At 33.6% G+C, this 17812-nt stretch overlaps 3 protein-coding genes across 3 annotated transcripts; 1 reads left to right on the forward strand and 2 right to left on the reverse strand.

Annotated features, from left to right (window-relative positions):
• Positions 1-712: 712 nt before the first annotated feature.
• LOC105332077 (aurora kinase A) lies at positions 713-5709 on the reverse strand. The gene is made up of 8 exons (XM_011434517.3): positions 5611-5709; positions 4284-4378; positions 4054-4171; positions 3883-3962; positions 3551-3689; positions 3156-3304; positions 1192-1423; positions 713-889 (listed from the first exon to the last, which is right to left on the reverse strand). The coding sequence occupies exons 2-8, from the start codon at positions 4376-4378 to the stop codon at positions 752-754; spliced, it is 951 nt and encodes a 316-aa protein (XP_011432819.1). The 5' UTR covers positions 5611-5709; the 3' UTR covers positions 713-751.
• Positions 5710-6037: 328 nt separating this feature from the next.
• On the forward strand, positions 6038-8301 carry LOC136274025 (uncharacterized). The gene has a single exon (XM_066080028.1). It carries the CDS (start codon positions 6069-6071, stop codon positions 8118-8120), a length of 2052 nt encoding a protein of 683 aa, XP_065936100.1. The 5' UTR covers positions 6038-6068; the 3' UTR covers positions 8121-8301.
• Positions 8302-10269: 1968 nt separating this feature from the next.
• On the reverse strand, positions 10270-17811 carry LOC105332078 (centrosomal protein of 76 kDa). Its single transcript, XM_034443179.2, has 12 exons — positions 17651-17811; positions 15516-15747; positions 15108-15332; positions 14682-14867; positions 14233-14459; positions 13777-13968; positions 13283-13446; positions 12901-13021; positions 12455-12667; positions 12122-12209; positions 11838-11967; positions 10270-11255 (listed from the first exon to the last, which is right to left on the reverse strand). Exons 1-12 carry the CDS (start codon positions 17795-17797, stop codon positions 11117-11119), a joined length of 2064 nt encoding a protein of 687 aa, XP_034299070.2. The 5' UTR covers positions 17798-17811; the 3' UTR covers positions 10270-11116.
• Between the last annotated feature and the right edge of the window lies 1 nt (position 17812).

Genomic DNA, 17812 nt, shown 5'->3' on the forward strand with positions numbered 1-17812 from the left:
ACACAATAGAAAATATATCAAGAGATTTTGGGATTAAAAATATTTTCAATCATTAGTCCTCTACCAGTCCTACTTAAAGTAAGGCAACATTGCAATCATTCAAACCAACCATCTATTCAAGATGTACATACATGTACAGGCACTCTCGAAACCCGATTCTTGATTGACAAATGTTTTATAACAGCTCTAAGTCACGTTGAAAAATATTTCAAATGATAATGATTAATGAGCTTTGCTCTAGATAACCCATTCCACTCAATCATTTATGTATCAATATATCATCTCTTGTCTCAAGATGACTTGGAAGAGTTTTCAAGTGAAAAAACTCTATTAATTTACATATCAAAAAAAAAACACAACAACATAAATTTCAATCAACATAAACTAAAGAATGTAGTCTGGAGTACAACGTTTTTTGGCAATACACACCTTCCCAATACAGTGCACATCAGATAAAAATGAAGAAAATAAAAAACCATGATCCAAATTTCTAGGTGATAAGTGAGTATAAAGAACACATTCATAAGCATCACATATCTGATGTCAACCTAGCACTGAATTTTGATCCAATACATCAATGAAAAGAATGTAAAAAGTTCAATTACAAATTGGTCAAGAGTACTTAATAAGCAGCACTGATTTCCTGAAAGATTATTGATTGATGTAGACAATTTGTGTGTCTGAAGACTGAATCCCCTTTTGATGACAATCACACAGAAATATTGCAGACCCCTTTAAGAAATAAGGCCTCTCAGGAAGTAGAAGAGGTAGAGGACTTGCTCTCTGTCCGGCCGCTGGTGGTGGTAGGAATATGGCTGTTCTCTCTGATCCAGGGGTGCTCCATGGCGTCCTTCAAGTCGATTCTGTGTTTAGGATTGTGACGCAGTAGCTGTAACAAAATTGCAATATCAATTATTTAATATATCAACCCTCAATATTGTTTCTTTTTTTCAGAATTGCCCATAACTTGTTAAGATCAATCAACAAGAGCACTGTCAAACAGTGAATTCCCTTTTAGCAGGGAATTCTAAAAAAATGTTTTGTAAACTCAATTTTTTACAGTGTTCTACTGTTAATTTGTACATATAATTTAAGTAGGCAATGATGTACAACCTCTGCAACAAGTTTTGCAAGGAGATTTTTGATCATAAAATATATTCAAGTAAAAATTTCCATATGAATTCCACTTACTTTTGATATAAGATCCCTGGCCCCTTCAGATACAAAGGGAGGGAAATGCAAATCAACTTTTGTTATTCTTCTGTAAGTATCTGTGTTTGTCTCTGCCTCAAAGGGAGGCTTTCCAACCAGGAACTCATACATGAGGATCCCCAAACTCCAGTGGTCCACACGCTCATCATGAAGCTGTCCCTCAATCATCTCCGGAGGAAGGTAGTCCAGGGTCCCACAAAGTGTGGTACGTCTTTAAATGAAATGATTAAGTGTTAAGAAAAATGTTCTTTTCCTATTATAAAACCTGAAATGAGGTTTCAAACCACTTTCGACAAGGGAATAATGAAGGTCTTATACTGAGTGTAGATATCCTTCTGATATTTAATAGGGAAAAGAACTCTCAAATACTATTGAAAGATTAACTGCAGTACTACTCTTATACATGCATATACATGTACAAAATATAAATATGACAACAAATCAATAACTTTTAAAAACATCATTAATTGTCTTTATAACAAAAACAATATTAATTTGTTCTCCAGTTATCGTGAAAACATAAAATTGACTGAAATACCTTATTTTTTGGACGAATCGTCTACGTGGACTAGTCGAATTGCTCATTTTTAGCCCAAATTTTAAAAAAATCCTATGATACATAGATTTAGACGACATGTCAAACTTATCGCTTTAAAATGGCGTATCAAACTGCAAGTAACATTACTAGTGTATGATGCCAGGATGTCCCCGATATTGCTACCAATTATTATTAATGATTAACATTTAAACAATTACACTTTATACTTATGCATCATATTTTCAAATACCGGTAACATCTATAAAGTCGCTTGCATTGTATACAATTCCAGATATCGCGTGTTATGCAAGATGTATGAGAGTAAACTAACCTTACTTTGTCAGAAATATTTTATTCCTATGTATTAAAATAAATATCCACTCTGATCATAGCCAGTGTATTCATCATTATGTAACCAGCCACCTGATGACTTGGTGTGTGGTCATTGTTTGTTTAACAATTTCCGGTGTCAGTAGCATGCACCTGTCTCGTGTCGGACTTCAAAGGGGGATCTCAAGTGCAGAAAGCTTAGCAATTACTATGACTATATGAAATTGTTTACTTTGTATTCAGTAATGCAATTACACGCTATTGTTTTACACAGACACCGTTAGAAATAGATCGATATTTTGTACGACTTGATAATGATGATATACGACATACGTTTCCTAAAATTTTTATTTAAAAACAATCAAAGAATTGGACATAATAATTAATCAATGAACTATAATCACTCTTATAATGGTACTCTTTACATACACAGGGAGTGAACACGCCGTATGGATCTCAACCTTAGGGAATGATTACTTTAGTATTCAAACAACCAGTGTCAGCCTATTGTATAAACAATAGTATTGATAATTGCCGATTACGTATTTTAAGATTGAATTTGACTACAAAATATTTCTTATTGATATCTTCTAACAACTCTTTACTAATGAAATAATTAAAATTAAAAACATTCCCTTACTGCAATAATTTTTTCCATTCAAATTTGGTTTTAATTTTACTGGCGCAATGTTATCTTCCCACTAGTGATATATGGAACCATGTCATGTGACGGATATATAAAAACGGAGCAGTAAACTTTTACTTGATTAAAGACATGTACCATTTTTTTAATTACCGTTATTATTATGTATACTAGTGTTAACAAATGAGTGAAAATAATAATTAGTAAAGATGAACAATGAATTCAATAAGGTAATTTACAATCACACAGCCAACTAAAGATGATTAAAACCAAGACTTTTAATGCTATATTTAACAATTTTCTGACCTCAAGCCTAAGACAAGTCGATTTCGACGATAAGTCGGGTGCTCTGCTTCAGAGAAAAAAATACAGACTAATAGTTGGAAAAAGACGGTAACTTGAAATTGAATATGAAATAAACCTGGTGCTCACCTGGATGAAGGAGCATGCACGGACCAGCCAAAGTCAGCTATTTTGAGTTCCCCTGTCAGCCCCATCAACAGGTTTTCTGGTTTGATGTCTCTGTGAATGACTTTCTTCTCGTGGCAGTATGACATGGCTTTGAACATTTGCAGCATGTGCTACATCAAATGATACATATACAATGAATGAATTAATCTATCATAATAATAATATATTTATAAGAAATTGACAATTTTTCTTCAGTTTATACTATGAACATATCTGATTCTCTATGTGTATCACAATACAAGATAACATTTCCTTTATTTCAATCCACTAGTGAATTATGGAATTCAACTGCAAGCCTTGTTTGGTCCATACTCTTCAAAACAAAAGAATTGTTTTTTTTCTTTTAACATACTTACAGTAGCAGCGCGCTTTTCATCAAAGCGTCCCTGTTTCTGTAATTCTTTGTACAATTCTCCTTTGGGAGCATATTCCAGGATCAGATACACCCTAGACTTGTCATGGAAGTAGCCATACAGACGTAGTATATTTGGGTGCCTGGAGTTAAAATTTGTTTCTTTGAATCCATGTTCTTACGAATATACAAGTCAGAACACATAATTCATCTATCGCAGGAATACTCATGGATTTTACAATGCAATCTATCAATACTGGTACTTGTTAGTCCATATCATTAATCATTTCAAACTTTAAAAAAACTCCATAATCGTCCTATTATAATTTTAGCTACCTTAAATGAGACTGAATTTCAATTTCTCTGCGAAGTTGATGCTCCACACCAGCCTTCTGTAACTGTGACTTAAATAGTACCTGCAATCATCGAGATCTAATGTAAAATACCAATGGCAATAAATCGGAAAAAAAATCCTTACCAAAACAATGATTTTCTTTACAACCTCACCTTTAAAGCAACAATAAATTTGGTTGACTTTTCTCTAGCCAAATAGACTGTGCCAAATTTTCCCTTTCCTAGAGGTTTCCCAATGTCAAAACTATCTAATGACCACTTGGCTCTTTCCCTGAAATGTGAGGGAAAAAAAATTTACACAAAATTTTCTGGTGATGTGTCAAAATTTTCTCCATCACTCTGACAAAAGGGTTGATGTTTATTTGTGAGGATTAATGACTTACTGCTTGGTTTGTTCTTTATGAGATTCTTTTACTGCATCCTTGGGATTCTCCAGGTTTTTATTGGTAACCTCAGCCAAAACCCGTTTAGGCTCCATCTTAATGCAATGGTAAAAAGAAAGTTAGTTTTCTACCTTACTGCGAGTATATACCAGTACAAAATATTTAAAACACCCATTTTGGTGTTAATCCTAAATGATTTAATAGTGAAATTAATTTTGAAATTTAACAATTGAGATTAACAGAACTTTTGACAAACAATTTCTGTTTGTCATCAAAATATTGTGCCTGGGGAAATTTTGTAATATTAATTCTACAAAGTAAAATTAAAGCAGGGGTTATAGACATTTCATATCCATTTTGTGTAATAAACATTTTGTGTTCAAATGGCCATATCATACCATACATTTTTTTCTCTCAAAATGTAAGTATCGGGTCTGTACGCCTTATTTACCTGTTTACCAGAAGTTTGGCGAGCAAATTTTAGGCCGAACACCAAACAGGGTGAATGGCATCAATAGCAAACACATTTTAGGGAGAACAAATATACATTCCACAATGTACAATGAATATGAATACAGATGATTTCTTTTGTACTGACAACATTTACAATTGAACAAAACAAATTCACATATTATTAGAAAAAAGGACGTTTTGGTATAGAACAATGGTATATGGTGATACAAAATAATGTTAATATGGGGACTGACTAAAATATAGTGAACAGATCGGAAAGATGTCCATCTTGAGTCAATGTTATTTAACAGGTCCGGCACAATCTCTTGATTTAGCCATGTAGCTTGAAAAAGCTATACAGCTTAATAAAGCTATTCAGATTAGCTTTTTCTGTCATACGTTTTTCTCAAATGTGTGTTTTTTCAGCATGTAAACAAAATCGCACTTCAGTGCAGTGATAGATTTCAACTTAAAACTGTTCTGTAAACAATGCATGTAAAGATTACTCATCAATTTGTGTCTCTTTCTGAGACTTTGCGATTTTAAAAGTTTTGGGGCAATTGATTCATGGCCTCACAGTTACTTCAGACAGGAATATTAAGTGGATGGTATTGAGAAGCAATGTTTTATTGTGAAAGTGAAGATAAAAGAAAGTCGATTGTTGAAATAACATATAATTTGGCTCTAAATCAAAATTTAAATCTTGCGGAAATAAGAAAATGAAATCTGGACAGTTTATGGGGTGATGAAAGAGTTAAAGAAAGTTCTTATTTTACAAATATGAACACTTGACCATGAAAATATCTAATTTAGCTAAAATATTTTCAGATCATAAAAAATACTTTTTGGAACATGTTCAATGTTTTGAACTTACCTTGAAAACCGCTCTAAATAAAGTGCCCGGATGAAAGAACTAACTAATTGACGAAAATTATGAAAGGGAGAGAACAATAATAAAACAGACAGAAAATTCTGCACATTCGTCATAAAGTCCTTATTTACAATCAATAAAATGAAAAAGAACAAATTTACATCTGAAGATATCAAAAAAATGTATAACAGTTTTGAAATTAAATAAAAAGATAATGGAGTTTTTTTTTTTTAAATATTGAATAAATATGGAATTGTATCTGTCATAAAATTATGAGAATGTTATGTTATATATGCTTAAGAATTAAACATACTTTATGTTAATATTCAATCTATTCTCTTTTGATAATATTTATAACAGTATTTTGACAAAATAATGTCCTATAAGATCAAAAGATCTCTCTACTGGTTTCAAAAACAAAAGATCTTATTTCCGGTTCCGCCCAAAATGAAAGTAAAACAATGAACACTGAGAAAAATGAAACTGTTACTGTAACCGGGACGTTATTTGATTGTCCGATCTGCTTAGAGAGATATAGGATCCCGAAATCTTTACCATGTCTTCACACGTTTTGTGAACAATGTATACAATCTTATATCGAAAACTTTAATGTGAGAAAATCAACTGATGGTGAGAATTTTGTTCAGTTTATTGAGTGCCCGGTTTGTCGCAGAAAAGCTGTTGCCTCAGAACATATTAAGACACCCGAAGACTGGGTTAATGAATTACCGTTGAATTATATTTTGGTTTCCCTACAGGGTGATCAAGATAATTCAGACAATGTTCAAAGTGTATTGTGTGAGCCATGCAAACGCGTTAGTGAAAGAAAAAGAGCAGTGTTTTACTGCAGCAACTGTGATGACAGACTTTGTGAATCATGCTACACATATCTTCACAGGCGCATTCCGCAGTATGTTGATCACAATGTCGCATATATTTCCAAAGAGAAATGGTGTGTTTCATTTGACATTAAGCATTGCTCAATTCATGAAAACAGTGAACTAAAATATTATTGTGCGGATCATAAAGAATTAGCTTGCAGTAAATGTTATGATACATTTCATTGTGCATGTGAGCATGTGAAATCAATTGATGAAGTTGCAGATAACGTGGAGGGGTGTTTTAGTCACATTATTAGGTCAATTAAAAAGAAGACGGATTCTGAACTTCAAAACACAATCAAGAACTTGCAGCATCTGGAAAACAGTAGGACGAACATACAGGAAAAAGTTATCAATTTCATAATAGACTTTAAAAGCAAGCTTGATGAACTTCATGACAAGTTTCTGAAAAATTTTGAGATGTTGCATGACTATGAAATATCTTGTGTTCAAAACAAACAGAGATGTCTTGAAAAGTTTGTTGAAATTCTGGAGAAGCATGAGATGATGCTTGCCCAAGTTGATAAAAAAGGGTCCCCTGTAGATAAATTTCTCACCGAGGAAATGGTCAAGACAGATGTAATGAAATATCTCCATGACTTGGATGAGGATGGAAAATGTCATGGTGATACAACTTATCAATGGAAAGAAAATTCAATTTTGAAAAATCTTTTGGACATTGAAGATATTGGCAATGTTCAGGTAATTAAAAAAGAAAAAATTGATCTTGTTCCTGGTTTGAGGAAGGATATTGAATTATATCAGACAAAAATGAATTCTCCCCAAGCCAATACATTGCAGATTAAAAACCCAGAATGTACACAAGTGATTGCAAATTATGTAACGTCATATTGTGTCAAATGTCATGGAGATGAAAATATTCCATGGGTTACCAATGGCATGTTTTTGGAAAATGGGTCACTCATCATTGTTGACAAGCACAACTCCTCGATAAAAGAGATATCCTCCTCTGGAACCACAAAGGTCATTTATTCTAAAAAATCTAGTGCTATCAGAGGAATATGCACAACCAATGCAGATGAAAAGGCATTCGTTTCTATGGATCACACCATCTCTGAATTTTCAGTCTCTCCACATTTTAAATATGAGAGAGATTTCCAAACAAAAAATATGGAATTCTATCAAATTGCATTTTCAAAGGATTACATATTTGCTCACATAGGAAATCCTTGGTGTGTTAAAATGATTGATAGGAACAATGGAAGGATATTAAAAACTTTAAATGGTAGCAGTTGTGGCTTTGGATATTTTGCACTTTCTCGTGATGAAAAAAAAATAATTTACTCTAAAGCCAATTCAGTCGTATGTGAGGATGTGTTATCTGGAGAGGAATTTTTCCAGTGTGCCGGAACTCAAACAGGAATTGCACGAAAAGGTGCAAGAGGCATTGGAGTAGATTATCATGATAATATTTATGTGTGCAACTCAAAAGGAGGCTGCATTGTCATGATTTCCAAAGATGGACATTTCGTCAAAAGTATCCTTCCCATCTTGAAAGAAATCAAGCAACCATATGCTTTATGTTTTGATAAATGTGGAAAAAAGTTTTTTGTGAGCTCTTACATAGAATCTCATTGTAAAATTGAAGTTTATGAAGTACAACAACAGTAGAAAGAAAAAAATGTATTATTTCTGAGAGGCTGGATCTTTCAAAAAACAAAAAATGCTTCAGTCTTTCACAATGTCAGTCACTAGTTTTATACTATCTGAGAAAAGAACAATTGAAAGTTGTTTACATGTATATATATATATATATATGAAATATTACCAAATAAATTTTTGTTTTAATATGTTTTACAATTCACATCTTTATGGAAAGGATAGACAGGAATTCTTGTACCATAGCTTGGCGAGTTTTCTATTGTTAAAAGTGTGGGTTATATGTAAAAACCCCACACTTTTTTTAAACTCCGCCCACTATCTGGAGTAAAAACAACATCAACAAAGTTGTTTTTAGCGCGTCCATAATACTCCACAGTAAGAGGTGTCTCCAGATCAAAATTGCCAAAAACTCAACATGGATAAATGACTCGACTAACTTTGATCGTCGAATAAATCTCATTTTTCGCACGAAACAAAACAATATTGGCAATGGCTTTGTCAGAAAGACTCTATTTTAATATTTCCCTCCATGTGTGCGGACAAGTAGAGAAACGCGTGTTAAATGAAATAGGGGTATCATGTTTTTAAAGGTTTTATAGAAAGTAAATCATGTGATAGGAGAGCGTTTGAATAGAAATCTTGTTTTGTGGACAGAGTGAATAGCGGTAGCCAATCGAATTTGACATTAACCATTAACGGTTTCGCGACATGCATTTCTCAAATAATATTTTTTTTGCTTATTGATTGATTTTGTTCAAAATATATATGTACATGATTTTTAAGCCACTTTTAAAAAACATACATTGATACAGTGTATCAAATAAGATTTTGAAAAACTAATTACCTTCATCAATTTAAATTTAATTTCAACTGTTTAAACAGAAGCATTGCACAATTTAGGGTTTGTACATATGAAATTGTGTTAATAAATTTAATTCTTTGAAGCAAATATCGATACTATAAGTCGGAAAATGAATGAATATGAAATAAAAATATAACAATGAGAAGTCAATCTAGTCATTATAACTATAAATTTAAAAAAAAAGAAGAATAATTAATCTTTGTCGGGGATAGAAAGTCATTTTTGAAATTCACGAAGTACATTGTACATATATATAAAGACCAGCGCATTGGCACCGTATTGTTTGTAGGCAAGTGAAGTGAATGAATAATCGTAAACTATGGTACAAGTAACTTACCCCATATAATATTGTTGATTATGTGCAGATACCCGATGGGCATGGTCATAACGACACTCGGGAGCTATGCCCATCGGGTCGTTATGACCACGCCCATCGGGTATCTGCACATAACCAACAATATTATATGGGGTAACTACTACTTAGACGATTCCATTTGATGAAATGGAATGGGAGCAATTCTGTAACAAATCTTTCTTCACCAAGGGGGAACTTGCACACCTGCTTTGTGCAAAAGGGGAAATCATGTGTTAGGGTGCTTTCTCCCTATGAGAAAAAATCTTACCTGGACATTCACTTGTTATATCTTTTTGGTAGGAAATATTTTAGGATGGAGGTTTTTGCCACAACACCAGTACATGGTGTTGGGCAACAATGACTTTGGAAGTAAGAGAGAGCCATTTTACCCCTGATTAAACATTCTTATGAATACAAAGGGGGCAATTATTTTTGTGTAAAAGGTGGTGAAAAGTCTTAACCAGGACTCGAACCCAGGACCTCTGGCATACCCTGCCAGCCCTTTAACAATTGAGCTATTGAGATATGATATATTGACTGACAGTCACACACCTGTTAATCCAGTGACATATAACGGTACTCCCCCTCTTGATAGATAAAATATCAGTCCTTGCAAAAATTACTGGTGTTAGCAGATAAAGCGTGACCAAAAAGATCAATGCCAACAAGGGTAATGCTGGTCTAAAAATGTAAATGTAGAATATTTCATGTATCCTAAAATGAGATTGAAATTATAAATACATGTCCAAGACTGATATTTTGTTTCTGTCTTTTAAGGAGATAATAAGAATAATACATGTACTTAACCCCCCCCCCCCCCCCCATTCAAACCGCAAAACCAAGGTGACAGGTCTAACAGTTCAGTGGTTATATACTAGTACATGTATAGCAAATTGTACCATGGTCTTTACATGGCCATTACAAATGCAAACAAGGCTGTATTGGATGAAATATAATTTTAATATTGAGCCAAATAAACAACAAAACTTGTCTTCCTTCTTCACGTATGTCATATAGCATATATTTATATAAAGATGTACATGTATATATACAATATGTGTCTGAGATACTAGAATTTTTAAGTGATTAAAGCAACCTCTATTTGATCATAAACTAAACAATAAAATAAATGCAAATGACAACAACTTTATAAGCTTTTAGCACTATGCAACCAAGGAAAACAATTATCACAGAGAACAACTGCCATTAGTACCTAGAATAATACGGTACTTTATATATAAAACAACACACCCCCACAACATAAAAAAAATAATTTGTTCAAAAAAGCAGTTAATTGTAACTTTGATGCAAACTGAGCCCAAAGTAAGGTACATGTAGCCAAAGCTCTTGGTCCTTAAAATATTTCTAACTTGTGAGTTAACATTCAATAATCAGTATCTATCTTGTTATATCATTCTTGAACTTATTTCTCATTTCTATAAATCATTCACACAAAGAAATGCTGGATTTCTTTAAATTGGCACTTAATGCTAATTAAAAAATATTCTGAACTACATACATTACCTGATACATAAAAACAAAGTTCAAGTTCAACATTCTTTAAAGATAAATGTAATGAACTCATAACACATGTACCGGTACATTGCATTTCTTACAGATGAAACCGAAAATAAGTCTGTGCTTATAACAGAAGTATTTGAACTAACATTTCATGCAATAACCCTTGCACACTATGATTTAGACACATTTGACTATTTACACAATCATATGATTTTGTGAAACGTTTAACTAGGATACACTCATTAGTCTCTTCTTCAGAGGGTGATTCTACAACACAGATTTATATTTGCAGGCAAACATTATCCATGTGGCAATAGCATTTTCAGGGTATGGGTAAACTTTCACTCTGACACCCAAACGTACATGGTCTCCTCTGCAATTGATGATTTCCTCACAAACAGGAGATCTACAAACAGAAACCAAAACCACATTATACATTAATACCAGTACTGGTAGGCAAAAACAAAAATATTGAAATACAGTAGAACAACTGTAAAGGCTAACTTTGGCATGTTGCCCATCCCCATTAACAGTCCGTTTTAAACTTTTGATACAATAACAAATTTAGTTGATACTGCCAAGTTTCTGCAGACTTGCTTTCAAATTGATACCAGAAAAGAACAAATCTCACATGATGTACATGTACATTCACCCAATAAAAATTGCGAAAATTATTGTTTTATACCGTACATGTAAAATATCATAATTTTCATAGAGGTCTTCATAGTCATAATTCTCTATTCATTTGCATCAACCATTTTCAGTTTTCATCCAAAATTCAAGCTCTATGGGATTCCAGTCTTTATTAGTGATTCCTTTCTTTTACAAAATCTACATTACTATTTAATCAACTTGACTAAATAGTTTCAGAGAAAGTTGGAAGTTTCAAAAGTATTATAAATGACAAATGAAGGATGACAAAAAAAGAGACAAAACCAGCATATCCTTTAGTCACCTACGTATAGAGGTAATCTTAACAAACATTTACTTCAAGCATGTAGCAAAGGCTCGTTTGGCATTTCTGTGAGAAAATTGAATAGGGTATCCCTTAAAGGTATGGCCATCTGGTACAGCCTGTTTGATAGAGTCTTGGAATTCCTCGTTCCCAGCTGAGATTCCTGAAGGTAACAGAAACATGAAAGTATGATATCAAATAAGCACATACTGGTAGGTTAAAAAAAAATCTCTAAGTGTTGATCTTTAGTGTATAAAAAATAAAGTTGGGTTTCATGACTGGTAAATAGTTTACATCTTCCTAACAAAATTCTATACCTGTGACTCTTTCCAGTTCATATGCTGCTAATGCTGGTGTTAAGAGATAACTCAATTGATCATCAAAGTTTGTGGTAAGTCCCAAATCCTACAAACAAGGGTGAAATATTTTACATGTTATTCTTAAGTCCTGTCAAATGTCAAAGTATGTCACTGAAAATGGTTTGGTTTTTTGGAATATCGGTAAAAACCCTTTATTTTGCTTTATGTTGCAGAAATATTGACCATTAACCTGCATCATTATGTTTTATGTAAACAATATCTGTTCTCTTTCTTAAACCGAAGTCTGGTTACACTAAACCAAGGAGTGGAAAATATAAATTGTTTACGAACCCTTCTGTGTTCATACACCATGACCCTCAGCTGTTGTTCCAGGTCATTGCTGACCAGGGCGGAGTCCAGGCTGGAGCAACAAAGAGGGGGCATGGAGGGCCAGGCGAGGGACGCCCCTGGTCCACACACCGACAGAACAGCATCCTGGGACATTGATTTCCAGTCTGCCTCATTTTTCAGATTAAATTTGCACACCTCAACTGAGTCTGATGGCTGAAAAACACAAAATAAATCATTTACTTGTCAAACTGTACAATATGGTAACTCTAAAAAAATCATTAAAGCTGACAGAGGTAATTTTTAAGTAGACTTTTGGGTTACATTAATAAATAAAATCATTGAATGGATTGTACAGATGCAAGCCATGGTATAGTTAAGTGATTGTTACTGGTAGTTTGGTTGCAATATTTTGAACAATTTATTGATTGCTTGTGCAATCACCATACCTGGTTATTGGCATAAAACGACACATGGTTGAACACACATCCAATTGTTTTGTATGGGTATTTAGGGCGATGCTGTTTGTCCATTGGTGGAGCATTGGGATCAATTGGAAGATGAATATACCTAAGGATAAACGTGAAATATTTAAATTGAAAATGAAAGCATATAAAAGCAGAATCCTAGTAAATGCTATTGGTATAGTGGATGCTGTAAAGGGATATCTTTACCTGTAATTAAGATAACTCGCTGTATAAATTTAAAAACAAGTACATACATGTATGTTATATATCTTTAAAGCTAAAATAATTATTAGTGATATTAAAGGCCTTAGAAAAAATTTGAAAAAGCATTTCTATGTAAATTTCTCGACTACACCATACATACCTGTGTCCATTCAGACTTTCCCAAAAGACTACGGTTCCTTCGATACTGATAGTGACCACCCACGCATGTACTGCTCCCTTAGACTTTGTCCCCACACAAACGTAAGCATCCAAGCCAAAGCCCAATAAAAGGCTGCACAGTAATATGGCGTGATCCTCACAGTCCTGAGAGATCAACAATTGAACATTTGAAGACATGTATGATATTATGTGAACAGTAAAACTTGAATGACATTCAGTTTTTAGAGAAAATGTGAAAGGAAAGCCAGGTGACATATACAAGTATTTTAAATCTGTGATGTAACTTGCATTTCATTGTGACAATCCTTTATATATGTGGATTTTGATCAGATTTGAGGTTTTTCACAAGAATTTTGACATTGCATAAAGCACAGGTATATGATCTTGTCATTAATTTACTATGCTTTACAATCAAACTACATGTATTTTGCTATGCGGAAGATTTCCATCTTCTATAAAAGCAAAACAACTGACCCCTTTGTTTCTACAGAGGAATGCATGTGCATTGGTCCATTGCTCGGTTTTGCTGCCACCCCCCAGGGACTGGACTTTCTCATGATGGATCAAACTCACAAAGCGAGCAGCGTGTCGCGCAGAGTCCAGCAGCCTGCCTCCCCTCAGGGGCTTCACAAATGAGTTGACTGGTCTGTTTACCATGTTCTCATCCTATAGAAAACAAAACCGAATGACATCAGTGGTTAACAAAAACATAAAATTTTGATTTTTGCTCAACATCACAGGGATATTTTAATGTAAAATGAGTATAGATACATATACTTGTATTAGCACCTTTCATAAGTGAAAAGTTGAAACTAAGTAATGGATACATAGTATGGTTCATGAAAATAAGAACAATATGTACAATAAAAGCATGTTAGAACCACAGATCCTGACATTGGAATAAATATCTAACAAGTTTGATCACTTTACCTGTGCAAATATTTTGACAAGTCTGTCTTGATGAGCAGGCCTAATCTGGAGATATTCTTTCCACCATTGTTTTGCATAGACCAAGAAAAGCCGTTCTCTTTCTGCCTGTCGGCTTTTCTCAAGGCTTATCTGGGCTGCAACAACATCTTGTCCAAAGTTTTTAGTGGATTTGGGGAAGAGTTCCATCATGATCTCAATAACCCCACATGGCACCTTGCTTTCATTCCCTATGTCAATACAAGTAAATGTGTAGACGTATACGTTTCAAAGGTTTAAAATATTCAAGAAAAGTATTTAAATACACACTTAAGGAATAAAGATGTTTTCAAATTATCTCATTTAACCAGTTTTTCACACCTAAAAACTTGCTTTCTGTAAATCTATTTTATATTTTTGTTAAATAGCCTGTTATTTATCAAACTGAATGCCAGTATGTAAAAGTTTGCTACCTGTCCCTTTCAGCTCAAGCATCATGGACATCCTGTTCCCAGAAGAAGCCAGCACTGTTCTCCACTCAAAGAAGTTGGAGGACACCAGGCTTGTTTCTCCTGAGGCCTCAGTTTTGATCAGCACAATGTGGATTGGGTCACTAATGGACAACATGGTGCTAGCATCAGCCATCTTGCCTGCTTCACCTACAGAACAAAGCACAAATTAATATCTCTTCTATCGCTGTATTGTTGACAAATAAAATATCTATTTAAAAGTGAGAACAAAAGCTGGAATCTAATTTCTTGTCCATATCATTAGAAAAACAGATTTACTGGGTACTAGTATATCTAACAGTAGTTTGTCTTCACATTGCAAATAGATATCAGTAAATATCCAATAATAATTTTAAAAAACATTAACAATCTGGAAAACAAATACTTTACCAGATGACTCTTTGTGTAGTTCCAACAGGAACCCTTCATCTATCTGAGGCTCACAGGCACAAGGAATGGGCCGGGATTTGAACCGCTGACCACGGAAGTAAATGTGAAACATAAAGAAGGAGGACACTTGTCCAGGCATGGGGTCACTCTCATCAATGTGCTCCAAGAAAGCCTTCCCTCCCTTGATTTGAAAATACACATATCTTCTTGTTGGATCAATATTTACTGTGAAAATAAAATTTAACTTGCATTAATCACATGAAATATTTTTTTTGAAAATAAATATGTCTAAATAATTCATGTATTCTCTTCATACTCATAAAAGTACTGATGAACTTGAAAATATAGCCTTGAACTTTATTACTAAAGTTATTTTTGATAAACAAATTCTAAGGAAAAAAACCATACCTTTCTTTGTTGGAAGCTGTGTGACTTTGTCATCTCTGTCTAGGAAGTGTGTGGCAGGAGTTGTTCCCCCTTGTTGACCTCTGAACTGTAGCTGGTGGAGAATATCATCAACCAATCCCTGCTGTTTTAATTTGTGCAGGAGCTCCTCTTCTCCCACTTTACCAGATTGCCCCATGAAATCCTGTTGAATTGTGTCAGACAATATGTCTCGGATTCTGTTTTGAATATCCATCTGCAAAATTAATTCAAAAAGATAAAAAAAAATCTCTGATCTGTCATGATATTAGGTCCGTTAGTCCTACCTATACCTGTTTCAATGTACTGAAACTCTATCATCATTATTTTGTATGAGGTCTTATTTGGGAAGTTGTCTTACCTTGGTGTTAAGATTGACAATATCATATCGATATCGATTTTTCTACATCATAAGCATTTACAAATTATCAGAAACAATATTGATATCCTTATATTGCGTACGATATCGTCAATTATCAACATCATAAATGCAACAATACTATTACAGGTTGGAGTTGATATCAATATTGTCATTTTGTGTATGATATCATTGAAATCAACATCATATAGTTGTTCTACAGATTTATTATGTTTCATTGCAATTATTAATTATTTGTATGAGGATGGGAACCTTGTATTAAGTTGTCAGAACTTGAGTTAAAACCTACTAGATATTATATATACAATAAAATGTGCTCAGACCATAGTTGGTCTTTGCCCTGTGTGGTTTGCATGAGTCTGTTCAAAAGAGTCCGTTTGCCATATTAGTTATCATATTTGCCCTATACCTTGTTTGCTAAATATCAAGTTCACACTGTCTCTATAAAATATCAAATAGGTAAGTAAACACTTTACTGGGTTGCAACCAGTTCTCACTGAGTACCAATTCTCTCCAATACATTGTGACGTCATTTTTCGTACATAATTTTATATGTTGATAAAATGATGTCACAACGTACTAGCGAGAAATGGTACTTGGTAAGAACTGGTTGCACACCAGTATCAAATTTTATTACCTTTTTGTTAAATCAAAGTTTTTATATTCAACATGAAAATAAGGCGAATGGAAAATATGGTCAATGGACTGGGCAAATTTAAATCAATTAATATCTCAATTGTATCAGGGGCAAACACATACACTCTCTTTGGACACACATTATTACTTATTAGGTTAGTTACTGACTCACTACCGAAATATACTGGGTTGATTAATCTCATAGATGGCGAGGCGAAGCCGAGCCGTCTATGAAATTGATCAACCCAATATATTTCCATAGTGAGTCAGTAACTAACCTAATAAGTGTTTTGTTTTCCCGAGGACTATCAAGCGACATATTTATTCACAAATAGCGATGATCTACGCAAAGCCATGTACAAGATGCCTAAAATCTTGTCCAATTTAACTCATTTATCATAAAACTCTTTAAAATTTTCAATCTCACCTTTCAAATACTCTTTAAAAATCTTTGCTTCACCCATGTTTACTTATAATGTTTTGTTGCTATTCAATTTTAAATGTTTTCTCCCTTTCCTCGGCAGAGATTTTGAGCAAATTTTGACGCTGCCATTTTGTTCTGCTTCAGACAAAACAATGTAACGTCAATATTCTAGGGGCAACTACTCTAATTTTAAAGAATTTCCAAGGGCAACTACTCCAAATAATTTAAGAACTTACGGCATTCGGTTTATGTATTAAATAATATGAAATATGTCAAAATGAGTAAGCGAAGCGTCGGCCAATGACAACCAATTATCTAATATTATTTCTCACCAAACAAATATAGAGATATATGAGGTAATCACGTGCTATGTTTAAACCAATGAAAGTGTGACATTTCAGTCCAAGGAAAAACAAAAAGTATATCATGTATAGTTTATATTGATGTTTTAGGGAATCCCTCGTCCCTGATTTATTGTTTCACAAGGAGGAAATGTCAACTTTATTAAAATTTGATTACGTATCAAAACCATATGCAACAACACATATATCCTACGGAACTAATTGTGCAGTATGCATATATTCCAATTTTATGTTGACAAATGTGTAGGAATACAAGCAGCAGCATGTCCACTGACATTTTCAGCCGCAAACAAAACGTTTGAAATACAAGTTGTCATACCTGATTAAGTTGAGAGTGAATGATTTGCTTTAGTTCGGTAATTTTTTCTGGTGGTAGGGACATTTTGAGGAATCTATCTCGTTGAAATTTATCTGCTATGTTTCTAGAGTACACTACACATCGGTTTGTTTTCGCCGCTTCACGCATGTGCAATAACTTGAT

This window comes from Magallana gigas, chromosome 3 (assembly GCF_963853765.1).
Source record: "Magallana gigas chromosome 3, xbMagGiga1.1, whole genome shotgun sequence".
Classification (NCBI taxonomy): Eukaryota; Metazoa; Mollusca; class Bivalvia; order Ostreida; family Ostreidae; genus Magallana; species Magallana gigas.